The sequence below is a fragment of the Macrobrachium nipponense genome, chromosome 7 (genome assembly GCF_015104395.2).
Source record: "Macrobrachium nipponense isolate FS-2020 chromosome 7, ASM1510439v2, whole genome shotgun sequence".
NCBI classification, from domain to species: domain Eukaryota; kingdom Metazoa; phylum Arthropoda; class Malacostraca; order Decapoda; family Palaemonidae; genus Macrobrachium; species Macrobrachium nipponense.
The window spans coordinates 98,083,309-98,102,572 of record NC_061109.1 but is presented as its reverse complement, the minus strand read 5'-3'; the positions used below and the strand labels follow the sequence as shown (position 1 = coordinate 98,102,572).

The 19,264-nt window shown below is 36.9% G+C and overlaps 1 protein-coding gene across 3 annotated transcripts in view; it reads right to left on the bottom strand.

Annotated features, from left to right (window-relative positions):
* Positions 1-19,264, bottom strand: part of LOC135217328 (alpha-N-acetylglucosaminidase-like) — a 266,886-nt gene that overhangs the window by 227,908 nt on the left and 19,714 nt on the right. For all 3 annotated transcript variants that reach the window (XM_064253128.1, XM_064253129.1, XM_064253130.1), the window contains exon 5: positions 4,122-4,340. In XM_064253128.1, coding sequence (XP_064109198.1) covers positions 4,122-4,340 — 219 coding nt within the window. The remainder of the gene's footprint in view (positions 1-4,121; positions 4,341-19,264) is intronic.

Genomic DNA, 19,264 nt, shown 5'->3' with positions numbered 1-19,264 from the left:
CCTGAGAAGAAATGAACCTAGTAGTTAAGTTGTTGGTCGGTTTTTCGCTATAAATACTGAATTTACATTGAGATGGTTCGCTATGTATCAAAACATCTAAGAAAGGGAGGCTATTGTCTTTTTCTAATTCTAGAGTAAACTTAATCGATGGTACCTGGTTATTTAATTTAGAGAGTAAATCATTTGCATCAATACCGACAGGCAGAACAGCTAAAATATCAACATAACGAAACCACTTTACAGGAATATAAATGATATTAGGTAAGGAGCGTTTTTCAAAGAATTCCATGTACAAGTTTGAGAGTAGTGGTGATAAAGGATTTCCCATTGCCATGCCAAATATTTGTTGATAAAATTCACCATTGAATATAATCTTACAATCACAAATGCACAAACTCGTGAGTGAAATAATGTGACTTATGGGTAGAGGTAATTCATGCTGAGTTAGTTCATTACTAAGATATTCTAAAATGGAGTCTATAGGGACTTTAGTAAAAAGAGAACATACATCAAAACTAACGTTTTGATGTATCTTTTGATACATAGAGAACTATCTCAATGTAAATTCAGTATTTATAGGAAACCGACCAACAACTTAACCTATATTCATTTCTTCTCAGGCCACCATCTCAACATAAAAAATATCAATTTTTTTCGTCTTTGTTTTTACGAGCATTGCGCATTGTCAGTCAACAATATTTGGATCAAGAAATTGAATACATTAGAAAAATAGGGAAATATTTATGCTAACCTTCACATACATTAGATATTGTTATAATAAAGCCCACAAAAAGTTTTATAGTGTAAGTAACACGCAGAAAGAAAATTCTAGGAACATTCTCAGTTTGCCTTATTTTAACGGATTTGAAACCATTAAAGCTTTTAATGTCATCCTTGTTTTTTCCTATAATAACACACTAAAAGGAATGTTACTAAAAAATTTCCACAGAGAAAGCAACAACAACATAATATGTAAAATTCCATGTATGGATTGTCCCTCATTTCGGAAAGCCTAGCAAGGGCCTAGAAGTAAGGCTAAGCCAGCATAAATATTCTGTAAAAACTGGGCAAACATCTAATGCAATATTCATTCATTTAAGTGAAAACAACCACCGAATAAATTGGGTTGGTAGTTCAGTAATTGCAAGGTCAAGAGATGTCTTATCACGAAATCTTTTAGAATCTGCTTTAATACAACTTACTTTTCATTGTAATTTCAATGTTAGTCGTGGCCTTTTTCATTTAGACCCTTGTATTTATAACATGTTTAAGAATGACCTCAAAGATATAATTACAGACTTGAATAAAAATTAGTTGCCTTAGAGTTATCTTCGTTGTAATGTATGTCTAACATGTATTGTGAATATGTATTGTGAATATGGTTTTGTTTACCAAAGTTCTGAATAGCTGTCACCTATAATCCTTAAATTGTTTTGTCCTTGTATCTGAGATGATTGTCTTAAACTTTGAATTGCACCCATTGTTTATGCTTGTTTGGGGAGGTTACTCATCTTCCAGGTGTATCGGATTCTAGGTACTAATCTCTTTATAATCCCTATCTGTCAGTTATACGAATCTTCTTGTTTTGTCAATTTCCTCATGTATGTCAGTTCATCTGCTTAGTAAAGGACGTTTGGACGTCGAAAGGTCTCACGAATACTCGGTTCGTTTATTTTCCTTCGTGGCATATATCTTTATATATAATATATATATATATATAATATATATATATATATATATATAAGTCATATCACATTTCCGTGATTCATATACAAATATCGAGCTACAATGTCCTTTAATATCTAATTCGCTCTACCTCGGAATTAATATATTTTCATATATGCTTAACCGAAGGGGAATTTTTTCTCGATAATAGATTTGCCTGGACCAGGGCGCGAACCTATGGGTAACGCTTCACTGACGTTCCTGGGTTTGAAAGGATCCTATGGTTCGCGCCCTGGTCCAGGCAAATCTATTATCGAGAAAAAATTCCCCTTCGGTTAAGCATATATGAAAATATAATTAATTCCGAGGTAGAGCGAATTAGATATTAAAGGACATTGTAGCTCGATATTTATATATATATATATATATATATATATATACTTTTTTCCAGGATTTCAAAGGGAGGAGGGGGGGGGGGGCCTGGGAGTCAAGTGGCCACCTAGCCACAAAGGCCCATGCATCTTGATTTCTTCTGTCTGTCTGAACAAACTACCATCGGTAATTCCAAGCTATTAACATTGCTGGATCTCGTTAAAATACAGAAAAATACACTGTATTTGATAATGACAGCACATAGATCTGGACGTACAGAAAAACATAGCAAACATCTTTTTTTTTGTCTGCCTATTCGCAGTTACAATCAACGGACAACGTACTCGGTAGCCGCAGCTTCTCGTTGGCTTTAGCACCAAACGATGCAATGGAAAACGTATTTTGTCCGTATCATTTTTTGCCAGGCGTGCAGCCTGTAAGAACACTCCTTGTGCCAGCCTGATATGGGACACACAATGTAAGTACTATTAACAGTTGCAGTGAGGAAGTACATACAGTAATAAAGAGGTTCATATATATATATATATATATATATATATATATATATATATGTGTGTGTGTGTGTGTGTGTTGTGTGTGTGTGTGTGTGTGTGTGTGTGTATACGGAGGGCATAGTAAATAAATGGATTCAAAAGGAACGTGAAATCCAGTTATAATGTCGACTTCTTTTCAGAGTGCGCCTTTGAAGACAGTTAATAAAATAATACACAGGTCGCCTTAAGTAGGTTAAGACTGAAGTCACCTCCTTAATATCTATCAATCATTCCTAATTCAACTCGGATGTGATCAGATCTATGGTAATCCTCCCAATTAATATCTTACGGTTAATCAGGATCAGAATAATTAAAGGACCCACAGAAAATGTCAGTCCAAGAATACCTTAAGTCTAAGACTTTTGTTCTATGAAGGAAAATTTTGAGTAGTATATAAAGCACTAAAAGAATGTTAACGTCATACACAAACAAAACCTAAAATTACGGACAAAGCCCTATTCGTAAGCTCACTTATATGCAGAAATTTTCCCGACCACGTATTTCATCTATTTACAGATTTATTAGGGATTCATAATTCTATGGTGAAAATATATTGTAAGTGTATGCAATTTTTTCGATGTTTGCCAAAGTGCGCAAGACACTTTGGCAATAGAGTCAGCTTTGTTTGTTTGTTTGTATATTTTTACATTGCATGGAACCAATGGTTATTCAGCAACGGGACCAACGGCTTTACGTGACTTCCGAACCACGTCGAGAGTGAACTTCTATCACCAGAAATACACATCTCTCACTCCTCAATGGAATGGCTGGGAATCGAACCCGCGACCACCGAGGTGGGATGCTAATACCATACCAACCACGCCGCTGAGGCGCAGAGTCAGCTTTGGACCGATGAGGGCTGTCATGACCTTAAACTTTGGTGTTTAAACTTTTAGGCAGGGATTTCAGCTAATTACCTTCGTATTTAAGGAAGGGGTTCCATAAAGTGAAAACCTTCCTTTTATATGTATTTGCCTCAAAGGATGAAGTTACAAGTTTTATGACCGTTCTCCCTCTCTGTCACCATGCACGACGAATAGTTAACTCATCATGGCTACAGATGTAGTCACCGATGTTCCGTTGCTTTCAACTGGAACCATATACAGTAGCAATTAACAACAAGCGGCTCGGAGTAACTTTTATTGTCGTATGGCCCTCTTTGTTTAAATGCACCAACAAGTAATGATGGTATCATATGATGCACAGGTTCATTAAAATAGATTCTAACACTCTAAAGCTGCTGTGGATCACCATGGCATTGAACGCAAATTTTTTTCCTTTTTACGTACCATTCACAAAGCAAGACACTGTGGTGCCAAAAAAATCCGTAGAGTTTTACACGAACCACTAAATGGCGTCTTTTAATGATAAAATATTACGAACTGCTCACTGAGCAAACCTCGTTAACTGCAACAGAAACCAACCAATATCGTCTCGCTGGATGGACATGTCAGGGCATATGGAATTACCTAGCAGTGCTCCACAGACTAGAATGAATACTGAACAAAAGTATAGGAGGATTAGGCCTACCATGCTAAGAAGGCGGGTCCTGCAAAGTGGTCGTCGAGTTCCTCTTGTGTGACGCCTAGTTTGGAATATACTCGTTGCCAGATGGCTTCCTGGCCAGTAAATGCCAAGGGCATGTTGATCCCATTGAGAGCCATCCAGTCAATCTCACGTTCCCATCTGCTCCATTTCCACCATGCCATGGAGTATGACACAGTGCAGACGTTCTGGTAGTAACGAAATCTGGAAAAGAAATATGCGTCGTAATGTATTCTACATCAAGGTATCGCAAAAAAAAATTATATGTATATATATACCTGTGTGTGTGTCATAAACCTTCGAAGACTTCGAATGGTGAACAAAAGTACTGAGAGTATTAAAATCAAAACGAATACCAGAAATACAAATCGTATACAGTTTAATGTCTTAAGACCGGAGTGTTATTTAAAGTTAAATTACTTATCGTTACTTTTACAGTCAATATTTAAATTAGCGCCAAATATATTTAATATTTGATGCAAGAAAACTGATAAAAAGTACTTTCATAAATACATGAAATACTCAATATTGCGTGATGAAACATATTTCCTTTTGCAAACGCCTACTGAACGGATGGCTCAGTTGTGAGAACCAATACATAAACAACGATTAAGTGTGTCTTTTCAATGTAGAACATAGGAGACAGATGGCGTAGCACATTTTAAGGTTACAATTTAAAGATCTGCGCGGAAATACGTCGTTCAGTGCTGTCTTCTTTTGTTGCCCTCTTTTGTGTTCAAAACAACTAACAATGCTATTATCATTCGGTAGATGAAACCTACACATGTGGAATAGGCCCACAGACGCCATTCACTTGAAATTCAACCTTCTAAACAATATGGTGTTCAATAGGGAGAAGGAGGAGGAAGTAAAGGGCAATACAGAAAGACGAGATCTCATTATTAAAATATATATGTAACATAAAGAGGGGGATTGCTATGATATGTTTTGAATAATATATAATGTGATATGCTATGATATTTCTTAGAATGTAGAGAATCAGCAATTTAACTTCCCTGGAGACAGTGTTCGAGTGACAGCTTAGGAATGCTGATATGTCTTTTTGAGGTGGTGTGATTCAGAGTGCTGTCTAAAGCACGGTTTACACGCTATGATAAATTGTAGCGATTTAAATGAAAAGGTTGTTACAATTTGTCGTTACGTGTAAACAGGAGATCGTAGCGATTTGTTGGAGTTGGAATTGGATTGAGTGGTTGGTGCCAGCAGGCTCAAATCTATATGCATCGTAACGACAAGTTTGAACGTGTAAACAAGGTTCCAAGATATCGTTACAATCTAGCTCATTTTCAGATTGACTGCTGAAGTGTGAAGTCCTGGTGCGCAAGAGCTAATTCGAAATATAAACTTAATACACAGTGATGGCGAATTCTAAGCAAACTCCTCATGAGTTGTTAAGCGAATGCATTGAACTTTATCGGAGTTTTCCGTGTTTGTGGAAGATAAAGTCCCACGAATACTCTTTATTTTTTTGACAACAGTGTTTCTTTCAGCTAAAGGATCAAACTCTTTGTATTTCTTCATTAGTTCTGCATAGGCCAGGTCCTTTTTGTTCCTATCAGAGTGTTTCCGCCTCTTGTTTCTTCCATGACGGTCAAGTAAAGACTAAAAATATTGGATTAAAAATCGTTGCATGTAAACGCTCTTTCAATCATCCAATAGATCGTTACTATCTCAGTGTTCAACAAATCGCTACAATTTATCGTAGCGTGCAAACCGTGCAAGCAAATCAGTGCCTCGTCCTGTCGCCATGAGAGCTTGATGTAGAGGTGACTTTGAAACTGGTCTTAAGCAGTTTCAGGGCGGGAACATTCTGAACATTGATTGTGGGTTCGTACGTATGTGTGCGCTTTTCCCCCTACATAAGGAAATGTATTGTTACCATGAAGGGAAGACTATTACAGAGAGAAAGCAGGGCCAGGATGGCTCTGCCTAAGTGTTTGTTGATTAGTGACACTGCAACTGTGCTGAAATGGGTGGTGTTATCATATCAATTTTGTCCAAAGTGTGGCTGGATTGGATTTGAATATTTATTTCAGAGATATTCTATATATGTAATCTTTTGATTTTGCTCTTGTGCTTACCAGATGTTCTCCTGTCTTCTAACAGGCGTTTCTGGAAGAGGAGAACTATTTTCTGGAGAAGAGTGGGGATTGTTCATTGGAGAAATGGTGTACTGACTTAATTACTATGTTGCCTGTAGCTATCTGTTATGGCCAAACTAATGTTGGTGTTAGATTAATTACCGAGGGTTATCTGGGTTATTTGGACTTTGAGTTAACATTTCATTTAATCATTCTGTTAAGAATCTGAGTTATTCAGTGGACACTGCTTTTAAATAAATGCAAATTTTCTGTAATTCACGACTCTGATTTGATGACCTAGATAATGGAGGGGAGGTATGTCAAAGAGAGAGAGAGAGAGAGAGAGAGAGAGAGAGAGAGAGAGAGAGAGAGAAAATTTTACCAGTTGTCTTTGGCTGCTCCTGGCCTATCGCTACCAAAATGATAACGAGATTGACGATCTCGTTATTATATATATTATATATATATATATATATATATATATATATATATATATCTATATATATATATATATATAATATAGATAGTTAGATAGATAGATAGATAGATAGATAGATAGATAGATAGATAGATAGATAGATAGATAGATAGAATATAGATAAAAATGTATTAAAATGCAAGAAGAATAGTATTAGGGGAGTAATGCGTTGCACTTTCGCAAATTTCGCTTGAACTTCTAAAGTTCCACAGTTCAACGGTGTGAGGAATAATTGACCTCTGGAACTAAGAAGCTCGGAGGATAGAGAAATGGTTGAAACTACGACAGTCAAAGGAAATGGAGATACTGATGTGCAAAGTTATAATCTTTGGGAGTTAATAACACGGAAAGTGATCTCCGGGTAAAGCGTAGACAGTAGATATAATATAGGACTTACGATAAATTCTAAGCGTTGGATCCTATGAGGTCATTCAACACTGAAACGGAAACTGACAATAGCAAGGTCTGAAATGTTTAGCAAGAGGAAATGCTCGCTGTTGCTCTATGAATCAATTGTTAGGAAAGGGTGGAAAGGAAGTTGGGTGAAAGAGAATATGAACAGTGGTGCAGTAAAAGGAATGAAAGGGGTTGCAGCTAGAAACCGAAGGAACGCTGCAAAGAACCTTAGGTTTGATTCGCACTCCGGTCGCGCTCCGCTCTTGTTCTGCTCTCCGTCCTTGTCGGTTCAGACTTCCGTCTGCTCTAGCTCCGCTCTCAGTCCAACAGTTCCTCAGAATCCTCACTCAACGCCAGTGGAAGTCTCACCACCGGCTAGGAAAGATGTACATTCTCTCAAGCCAATTTGGTATTAATCGTTATTGCACTTGACGATGATGACGAAGAAAGAACGCAAAGTCGAAAAAGAAGGAGATTGTGGTTCACCCTATGTTGCAAGATAGGAAGAGTGAAGGAGAATTTCATACTCTGTATCCTCATCTTACCGATGATGAGAGTAAAAGGAACCCTTTTTTTTTCTTTTAATAACTTTCCTACCTTTTGCATGATCCCATTATGGTGTTTTCTTTTCATTATCCATATTTTCATGGGACAAAAGGTAAAACTATTTGCTTATATGAAGGCTAAATCTCCACTAAAGCTTTTGTTTGTATGTTTTTACATTGCATGGAACCAGTGGTTATTCAGCAACGGGGCCAACGGCTTTACGTGACTTCCGAACCACGTCGAGAGTGAACTTCTATCACCAGAAATACACATCTCTCTCACCTCAATGGAATGCCCGAGAATCGAACTCACGGCCACCGATGTGGCATGTCAAGACCATACCGATCACGCCACTGAGGCACTACTCCATTAAAGTGGAACAGGAGTTGCAGGATCATTGCAACTGTGTTCACACTGGCATTCAGTCCCTCTCGCTCCAGTCAAAATATCTTTTGTGGGAACTGACCGGAGCGAGAGCGGGCCGTGAGTGCCAGTGTGAATGCTTCCATTCAAATTTATGCAACACTATTGGACCGGACCGGGACTGGAGCGAGAACGGAGCACGACCAGGCCTGTAGTGCGAATCAAGCCTAATTAATGCCTTCAGCGCATTGTATGAGGTGCATTTCACTGCTACGAGGCCGGGCAGAGCGTAACCTAGTCCGACTCCAGTACATCAAACTGCTGTGAAACAATGAAGCAGCCCATTGCTTTTTTCTCTCGTTTAATTATAAAAAAGATGTGCCAATACAGGAAAAATAATCATTACTGTAAGAAATATTAAGATATACAACTTCCGAGGTCTATTGTAGCTGAAGTAAAGAGTTGTGAATTCTAACCAAATACGGGAGGAAAGTACCTTGTACGCGAACCGATACCATACACAGGGGTGGCCCGACTTTTGGACCGAGATCTACTCAAAGGACTGAAACTCTGTTATGATCTACCATACTACATATTTATTCACATACTAGGTATTACGTGGGGAAAAAAATTTCATACAGCGCCATAGTACGATAAACATGAGTACAATTACCTCATATATATATATATATATATATATATATATATATATATATATATATATATATATATATATATATATATGAGTGTGTGTGTGTGTACTTGTGTTTTTGTGGGGAAACGGCGATCGACTAGTAGGTCGCGAACGACGTGTTTGGACTTCTGCGGCATACAAGGTTAGTAAAATTTCTTTCTATTCCAAGGCTTGAGAAATTGGGAACGATGCTCAAAGAGAATTGTTAAATAAGGACGACCATAGGAAAGCACTTTTGGCTTATATGGAGTGCAATTATTCTTAAAAGGGCAAAAACAATAAAAATAACTGACTGATCAACTTGCATATAGGCCTAGCATTTGTTTGGCCAAGATTCTTTTACTTGCTGTTAACATTCTTAAGGGCAATTCTTTACCTCGCATAACGACTCGATAGCGTTTACCATAGGAAAATTATTTATAAATATCCAAAGTTAAGATGATCTTGGAATACAGTTTAAACGATAGGCTACATCATCTTACCAGATGAGTAGTTGGAAGGCGTAGCAGGTGTATCCTAGACTACCAAACTTCTTTTTCTTGCTATTACCAATCGATGAGATATATCGTCAGGTGGACAAACATTTTCAACAATGATTTATACTCATGAAAAATAGAGCTGATATACTTTGAATCGAAGGTAATATTTTAGTTTCAACCATTATGGGAAATCTATTATATTGATATTTTTTCCCGAGGTAAAGCACGTGATAACAAAACACTTCTTCTCAATACATTATTGTCGCTAATGCATACTTACAGAGAAAAAAAAAGATTAAGTTTTTACCTCGAATTTTCCTAAGTCGGGAGAGGTGTTTCCTCTACGGTAATGTTTACTTTTAATGAGCCCTCTAACTTACTTTCTTACGCAAACAAAAGCAGTTCCAGTTACTCATTATTGGCTGAGAGGTGTGACATCGTTATGACGTCATGGGTTTCATAACCAATTACCAAAGACAATAAACGAAAGATGGGAAACTGACTATTTATACCATTAAAAAAAACGTCATCCAACCCGTCAGGATGCGCGCCATCTATTGATTATGCCCTCAACTAAAACTCGGCTGTGGCGTAGCGCGGCTTTTTTAAATGTTAAAATTTATTCTTATGCTCCAATAAACTTCTCTTTATAAATATTGAATACTAAATCGATTAATATTGCTTGTTAACATGATTATAGGGCTCTATCATAGCTTATGACTTATATAGGCATTTCTGAATCATTAAATAAATCCTTCAGTTAATGTAACATTAATTGCTAAGTATCTTTATCTAAAATTGAGAGGGCAGTTAGAATGAAACAAACATATTATCTTATTATTTCACCAATATAGTATACAGTAATTATTTTCCTTTTTTTTGGGCTTGTGCTTATGATTGTATACTGTACATACCTAAGCAAACTGTACACAAATGTTCTTGCAAAGAACATAAAACAAAGTAAAAGAAATGGCACATGCTTCATTTGCATGCAATAGTCATACAAGTCATGCAAACAAAACATGCATATATCAGAATTTAAATAGCAAACAAAGCATGGGATGATCAAAACCAATAATATGAAATCAAAATGAAAAAGCAGACGTTAACTTGCATGCTGATTAGGCAAAAGTTAAGCAATATTTGTTAATAAAACTAAAAAAAGTACAACAACAAAGTAGTAAAAGTAAGGTACCCTTTTTATAACAAATGCAATGCTGTATTTTACAGAATACTGTATAAGCAAAAATCTAGGTTTAACTTAATTTCCATAAAAAGCAAATAAAATTTAAATCACAAATCAAATAGGAAACAAACCTATTATAACAATTTATTAAAATCTCATAGCCCAATTGTGGGAGTTCTCAAAAATGCATATTCAATTGGCACCCTTTTATGAAGGTAATGTAAACAACACTTCTGCCTGGTATTTTCTAGTAAAATGCCATTTCTGCAAGAAGCATGCACATTCCTAAAAAAAATTTGAAACAATTATTCTAATTGACTTGCAACCATGTTTCTTTTTGCATCATGTACAGTACAAGCAAATATCATAGGTTTTCACAACTTGTTTTGCCAATTTATTACTACTGTATTACTGCGTACATTTGCTGCCAATGGTAAATTTACTTTGGAAATACTATGTGGGGTGTTGGTACCAATTACAAGATTTCATTAAAAATTGAACAATTATGAGCATATAATGCAGAAACTTAGATGAAACGGTAAGAATGAAATGGATCTTGTGGGAGCAGATATGCTGGTTTGCATGTAATTTTCTTTTATTTTGAATGCTTTTATCCATACATATAGGAAAATTCAATCATAGATTAAAAGGTTAGTGAACTTGAAATTAAAGTAAGTCACTCTAACTTAACTAACCTACTTATGCTCTCCCATATGAATGCTCCCACAAGATACATCCTTCCTGATGGAACAACTTTGGTTCGCTAAATAGTTGCTTATTAATGAAAAATTAAGGTAAACATTTATAACTACAACCCAATGGTAAGCTGCTGAGAATATAACATAACTACAGTATATATACAGTATATCAAAGTTGCTGTGAGAAGCCTATCTGGAAAGGCATGAGACCCAATATTCACGAATTGTATGACAGTGATAGGAATTGGTATGTTTATTTCATATTTCTAGAGATTTTCAAGATATGCAAATATAACTTTAAGGTATTTATTTGAAATACAATTGACAAGAATGACAAGAAAATATAGTTTTTCTAGTTGATTTTGATATGTTTTGCAAGATAGCTTCATTTCCATTGCAAATTACTGTTGACATGGTTAGGTAACTGTTGGCATGGTTATGGTACCTACCGCTGATATGGTTAGGTTTACTGTTGACATGATTAGGCTACTGATGTACATTACCAGGAAGGTTAGGTTGGTTGTTGGGGTTTCAAATGGCAAATATTTTTTTCTAGTCGAAAATCACATGTAAATATATTTTCTTTCCGCTTAGAGGCGTCCTCCGTATTATAAATATTTTCCAATATTTATTTCGGAATAACACTGCACCGACATTCAATTTGCTTTGGTCTATTTTATTTCTTCATTTTCTCTAAAAGTCATCATGTACTTTGTAACAGATGTAATGATTTTATTACCTTTCTTTATTCTGAGGAAAAGCATGAAAAATCAGATGGGGAAAATCATTTTCGTCCTATTGCAAACCACACACGGGTGATGATGGCTACGCCCACTCATGATTGAAATTGAATGCCCGCTTTGTGAAAAAGTAAACAAACAGACGATGTAGGCAGGTGAAATGCTACCGCCATCTTCATTTCATGCCAGGAACTAAATTGTATGCGGCCGATGCGGCTGTGGCTTGAGCTTCCCATCTTTCGTGTATTGTCTTTGAGTTTCACTAGCATTTCAGCGGAGTAATACAGTTACCTGTCTAGTGTCCACTGGTATCCTTGTTTGACTGAATACTCGAATAATGAAGCAAAAAACGGCATTTTGTCTTCCTGTACCTATGGCAGAGGTAGTGGCTGGCCCTTCTGGCATTAATTTTGACAGACCTTCGATTTCCTACCGATTGTTTGCAGTGCAATGTGGTCGTCGGGTACCTGGCCACTTCCTACTTTAAGTTGCATGTCAGGGAACCTTGCAATGGCTTCACGTTTTCCCTCAAGCACCAGCACATTTTTATCAACCAACAGTTTAAGGTAAGCTTCATTAATTTATAGAGTATATTATAATGGTGGTAGTATAACGATGTATACAGCAGTACCATCACTTTGGATTTGGTTTGATGGATGTTAGGTAGTGGCCTTAAGGGGGGGTCGCAGGGGGGCGGAGCCCACCCGCTAGGCCTAGGTAGGGGTACAGGGCCCTAGGTAAGGTGAGGTTGTAAGCCTGGGTGTTGGTTATAGGTTCGGTAGTGCCCCGAAAATCACTGTGGCCTTAAGGGGGGGCGCAGGGGGGCGGAGCCCCCCCGCTAGGCCTAGGTAGGGGTACAGGGCCCTAGGTAAGGTTGGTGGTTGTATTAGTTCGGTAGTGCGATCTGGCCTTAAGTCTCAGGGGGGCAGCCCCCCCGCCTAGGCCTAGGTAGGGGACAGGGCCCCTAGGTTAGGTTAGGTGGGTTTGTTAGGTTCTGTGGTGCCCTGAAAATTACTGTGGCTTTAAGGGGGGGTCGCTGGGGGGCCCTACCCCCCTCCCCCCGGTAGGCCTAGTTAGGGGTATGGGGGAGGGGTGCTGGAACATTAATTATTCATTTATTGCAAATATCATTCAATGCCCCAACACCCTCCCCCCCCCTTCCCCCACCCAAAACCCCGGTTCCCAAAGGGTGTCCCCCATAATTGGTGGGATGAACTAGGGTATACATAGTAAATCTCTAAATCGGTTGGTTTGCAGTCAAAATAAACGTAAATTCATTGAAACCACCTATTTCTGATGCAACAAATATATTTTTATTGCATTTTTCCAAATTGGCTGAAACTAAAAATTTACCGAATCGAATAACAGAAGTTGTTCGCTGAGGTTTATTTACGTCTTCAAGAAGTTCCTTCACCAAGTGTGACGTTTTCGATTTTCGTTAAAGAAACTAATTTTAGATGAAAAGCATTTTGTTCAATAACTCTAACACTAGCCTTACTTGTATGCAACCGAGAAAAATGATGATACAGAAAGTATTCTACAGGCCTGTCTACTGTTAAGACTGTGTAATGAACTTGTTGAAACTACCAACAGCCAATAGGCCTAGTAAGGCTACTACTAAGAATTTTCAATAACGAACTAGATCTTTATTACTCTGCATTAAGTGGCATATGTAAGATTAATCATGTTCTGATTGCAAAACTGAAATCGCCGCTGTGCGTATTACAAAAGTATGCTGGAAATTTACATGTTAAAGAAGAAGGCGTGTATCAACTCGAACAAGACACTTTCCTGATTAGCACAAAATCAGTTTAGATCAAATCCAGTACGCTTTGCTTACCAGTGAAATGTTATTCAACTTTCTCTTGAATAATTCCGGTGCACATTCCTGCCTTTATAAACTGCATAGCGTACCTTTAGGAAGATAACGAGCCCAAACAAATCGCAGGACACACCATGCAGTTATTCAATTTCCGTGGTCCCGGGGCGGGTAAAGATACGAGCATCGCCAGCGCCGTCCTGGCGGCCGACCACCAAACTACTTAAGTAGTATTGAGATATCCAGTTATTTGTTACCTTCCAGGATTATATATAACTGTTATTCCAACTTCATGCCTATGAAACCTGGATATATATGGATTTGGATCAATGAAGACAAAACCGAGTGTATGTTATTTGGATCTGATAGTGCACTACGAAAATATGAACTCTTCAAAAAAATAACTGTTGACTCGTCATCCATAAACATTGTAGCAGCACTGAGGAACTTAAAAGTATCTATTGATTATGAAATATCGATGAAAAATCATATATTGCATATTGTAAAAGGCTGTAACTATCATATTAGAAACGGTGAATATATTAGAAAATCTTTAAACGAAGATACTCTGAAAACAGCAATTTGTAACCAAATACTTTCGAGGCTTGACTACTGCAGTTATTTATATGCTACGGCCTTCCAAACTGCTTACTAAGATAATTGCAAGGAGTAAAAAATAGAGCCGCCAGATTAATTAAAGGATTAGGTTACTGTGACATAATAATCCCGGCGCTAATCGAGCTACATTGGCTCCCAGTAAAAGCAAGAATAAAATACAAAATACTTCTTGCAGTCTTTAAGCACTAAAATATGGTGAACCAAGATATCTAAGAAACTGCTTAAGTTTCTTTAGACCTGAAATGACTATTGTGATCAGACATGCAAGTGAAGCACATAGGCTGTTTGAACCTAGAACAAATTGTAAAAGTCAGGTGGGTGAGAAAACACTAAAAGACAATTATAAAATATAAAAAGCAACTTATTTAGAAAACGTACAAGGGCCCGCCTGAGAGGGAATCATCCCTGTGGAGGGCTGTACATAAAACTAAACAAAGTGAGGAAAGTGAAACGAATGTTGCTGATAAAAACATTTTACATAAGTCGTAGTCTTAACTAGTACTACCTCCCTCAACATGACGAAACAATAAGAAAATTTCATGATACTCAAGACACTTACAGGAAAACTTAACCGATCGAATCCCTTTTTGCATTTTGGTTGTAGCTACCACACACTGTATATATATATATTATATATATATATATATATATATATATATATATATATATATATATATATATATATATATATGTATGTATATATATATATATATATATATATATATATATATATATAATATATATATATAAATATATATATATATATATATATATATATATATATATATATATATATATATATATATATATATATATCTGTGTGTATGGGGGGGGGGGGTGGTTGTTATGAATGTACAACCAAATGCAAAAGGTGATTCGATCGGCTAAGTTTTCATGTAAGTGTCTTAATTATCATGAAATTTTCTTATTTTTCGTCATGTTGCAGGAGGTAGTACTAATTAGACTACGACTTTACGTAAAATGTTTTTAAAAGCACATTTGTTTCATTTTGTTTAATATATATATTATATATATATATTATTATATTATCTATATATATTATATATATATATATTTATATTTATAATTTATGTCTTAGTGGATGCCGTGGCCGGGTGGCAACACCTATACTCTGTTTTTTTCCATCTGTCCATCCGCCTGTGGTGGTCGCGCATGGCAACACTGCGTTCCTTGCTTAAATAGTTACGTTATGTCTAAATTTTAGGTAAATAAAAGGATATCTGGGTGTACATTTGCAACTGAAAAGTGTTTTAATAATTTACTGTATGCGAATTACACCGTTAATATTCGAAATAGGATATTATCTAAAACCCGGGACGCAGTGTTGCCATGCGCAAACACCATAGGCGGATGGACAGATGGAAAAAAACAGAGTATAGTAGCTCACATTTGCAAGGTCAGTAGCTCACGGCCTCCTTACCGCCCATTGATATACTCAGGTGTAAAGGAACACTAGAGCCTTACAGGTCATCTGGGGTTCAGAAGAGAGTGTAAGGCCGGGTATTCATGGTCAGGTTTACCTATCAATTCTTCTGACAGTTAATCGGACCTGGTGTTAATACTAACGTGTAGACGACAGTTTACAGGCGGAGTCAGTCTACTTGCCAGAACTGATGGACTGTGGACTGTTCCAAAGTTCTTCCGAACGACTGACAGGTGATTGCATGTGTGGATGGGTATGCAACGATTTTTGTGACAGTTCACCGCTGAATTATGTCTGGAAAGGATCCTAGCCACTTGGACCAGAATATGAATACAGTATGTATAGGCCTAATTCATTTCACTGTTAGACCCTGCAGCGCTATTTGTAGGCCGTTGAGTCCAGATCTTATAATGAGAGTAGAAACATATACTTCTATGCGATATAAAAAAATTTGGTAGGCCTAGGCAAGTGTCCTACCTTTTTATGAAAGGTGATACTAGTGTAAGTAGGTTTCATAGTCCATTCATGAATATCTGAACCAAACCCAATATTCTAATTTAAACGTATTCATTAATTTCTATGAGAAAAGACATCTCTCTTTAATAAGCAATACTTGGAACATACTCTTTTACGCTTTTATTGTTTCCTTCCTATTATAAAGTGAACTGATGTAGCAGCTAGTCTATCATACCGCCTCCTTATCAACCACCGGTGCCATAGACTGTTGCCAGACGAAGGCAAGGATAGAACTAAAAGACGATGACCTCGAGTTGACGGTCCGACTGACAGTTGTACTCCTTTCATGTGGATGCTCATCCGTCGAACGATCGCAGGTGAGCTGACATGTAAACCTAATCGTGAATACCCGGCCTTACAAGTTTAAATCCCGCTGGAGTGGCTTGCAATTCTCTCATTCAGTTGCTAGCTACATCACTCATAAACACACACGCGCCGCGCGCGCATGCATATATATATATATATATATATATATATATATATAGATTATATATATATATATATATATATATATATATGTAAAGTATAAAAGGCCCATAAAACACTCTGGTTTAAAGCTAAGGACTATATTTCGATGGACTAACTTCCACCCTTATAAGCAGTGAATGACAGGAGTTACATTAGTGAAATATGTAGTGGGAGATATGCCCTTAGGTGATGCCTGGGGTCACGCCAAGCCAATGTTGGTTCTGTTAATTGTCCGATTCAATGAAGATTCTACCATCTGACATTTGTATCGACAGCTGCTTTTACATAAAATTCTGGATAGGTTTCAATCCATGGTTTCGTTTGTTATTTATACGATGGAAAATTGTCGAACTATGTTGTCCATATCTAACTGATCGTTTATGTTGAATTAATCTTTCCGAGAGAGATTTTCCTGTGAAATCATAGTATGACTTATCCACGGTCTAGATACAGCAGGTCAGCCAGCGCGCAGCTTTGGGTATGAATCACCAATACTGTGACGTCACGCGCCCTGGTCTCTCACACGCGGTTAACTAAAACAATATGCTACCCATAGTCGTAAGGTAGACTATAGGACTTGCTGTGTGCCCATATATCTTTTTATTCATTCATTCTACCACTGATTATGCCAAGTAACTGCACTGTATTTGGCTGCTCTAATACACGTGATAAAACGAAAAACTCCTACGTAAAATACCATTGTTTTCCAAAAGAAAGGCCATACAAAGACCAGTGGGTACATGCCTGTTGTCGTGCTGACAGAATTAACGTCGTGTTCTCTGATGTTCCCCATTTAATCAAATTAGTAAGAAATAGTTTATTGACTGGTTTTTTCCTTAAAAATGAAGAGTGTATTCAGCTTCCAGCATACGAGAAATACTTAGTAAAAACAAAACAGACTATGGGCTTGCATATAAGATCAATGAAATGCATTTTAATGTAACGGGTCAACAAAGACAGCGCGTTACATTAGGTGCAACTGGTGTCTACATCATGTACCAATTCAGCAAAATATTTAGGCGAAACGAGACTGTTAAGTGTCAAATCTGGAGTGGAACGTCCGATTTTAGTCTTTTAATAACGAATGATTAGCTCGACATCACGAATTTTTCATGCATGTATGGAGAGTTTGGTAAAAGCACTGCTTTTAGTATTGATGTAGAAAAACAAACAGCTAAATTAAATTCCTCAAGGTCATCGAGTTAATGAGTATTATGAGTTAAAAGTCCTAATGCAAAAAAAATATATATTCCTTCTGAAGAAAGGAATAATTTTTTTCATGTAAATCCACCATTGCTTTATTTAATGTTAAAAGCCTCTCATAGTATTGGCTACCTGCTGACACAAAGATTAAATCAATATTGCCTTGAACATTTCTTTGGGTGTATAAGGCCATGGATGGTCACTATGATCATTCAAATGCAGTGAATTTTAAATTCAGGCATAAAGAATTGTTGTTAGAGAAGGAAATGAAGGTAATAAGTGAAAAGTGTATCATCACCTCAGTTGAAAAATCCCTTGAATCTCCCAATGAAGGTGAGTATGTAACAAAAGAAAGGGAGTTACCATTAGAAATATGTCTAACAACACAGATGTTTAGAAATTTAGATTTTGACTTAGGAAAAGATGTTTTTGATGAGGAAGAAAACCTTTTGAGAGCAAACACAGAAATAAAAAATAAAGATATCGAGGGAGTAATTGAGGAAGAGGCTCTTAAATACATTGGGGGATATATTGTCAAAATATTTTGTGTGAAATACCCTGTGTTAGGAAATAAGAATAAAGAAGTACCAAGGAGTGATACTTGGATAGACTGTGTAAGTAGGGGGGAGTTGCATGTACCTTCTAGTAGTTTTTTTTCACAGTTAGTAAAAATGTGGGATCTTTAATGCTGTACACAGGAATGCACTCATAGAGGGTAAACATTGTTTTAAAAAGCTTCACTTTGAATTGAAAAAGCTTAATATTGAAGTTCCTGACGATGTTATAGCTTTTTATGTAAAGATAGCCGTATATTTTCGAATGAGATATCTTAATAATTTGATAAAGTATAGGAAATGTCAAGGGCAACCATGCAGGGAGGTCCTAAGAAAAAAGATAAAAGTTGTAACTCAATCAAATATTTTCAAAATGCAAATGTTGTTATATTTACATTCTTTTGACACTTGAAAGATCACATTATCAAGAACATTCCCTTCTAAAACGATTCTTGACGGTGTGTTACACCTACGTTCTTAATGGTTCTCACCACCGCGGTCCCTCAGATGACGTAGGTGCGCAGAAGAGGCTTAAAATTGAGACGCTGTCTGGCTGACCTGTTCTATCTGGACCGTGGACTTATCATAATCCCTACAGGGGATTTCATAAACACCTATGTCATTGGAAACTGGTTTCTGCTGAACGTTAATTAAGGATCTCCCCAGTGTATTCGGATAAGTGAAGATGAAAGGGTTGGGTAGGCCTAAGATTTTGTGATCTCTCGTAAATTATCCACGTGAGGGACTATGATTTTGTTTGTGCATTTTTCCTTTTCTTCGTTTTCTGTGGGTTTGTAAAAAATACTCTTTGCTATGTGTATGTC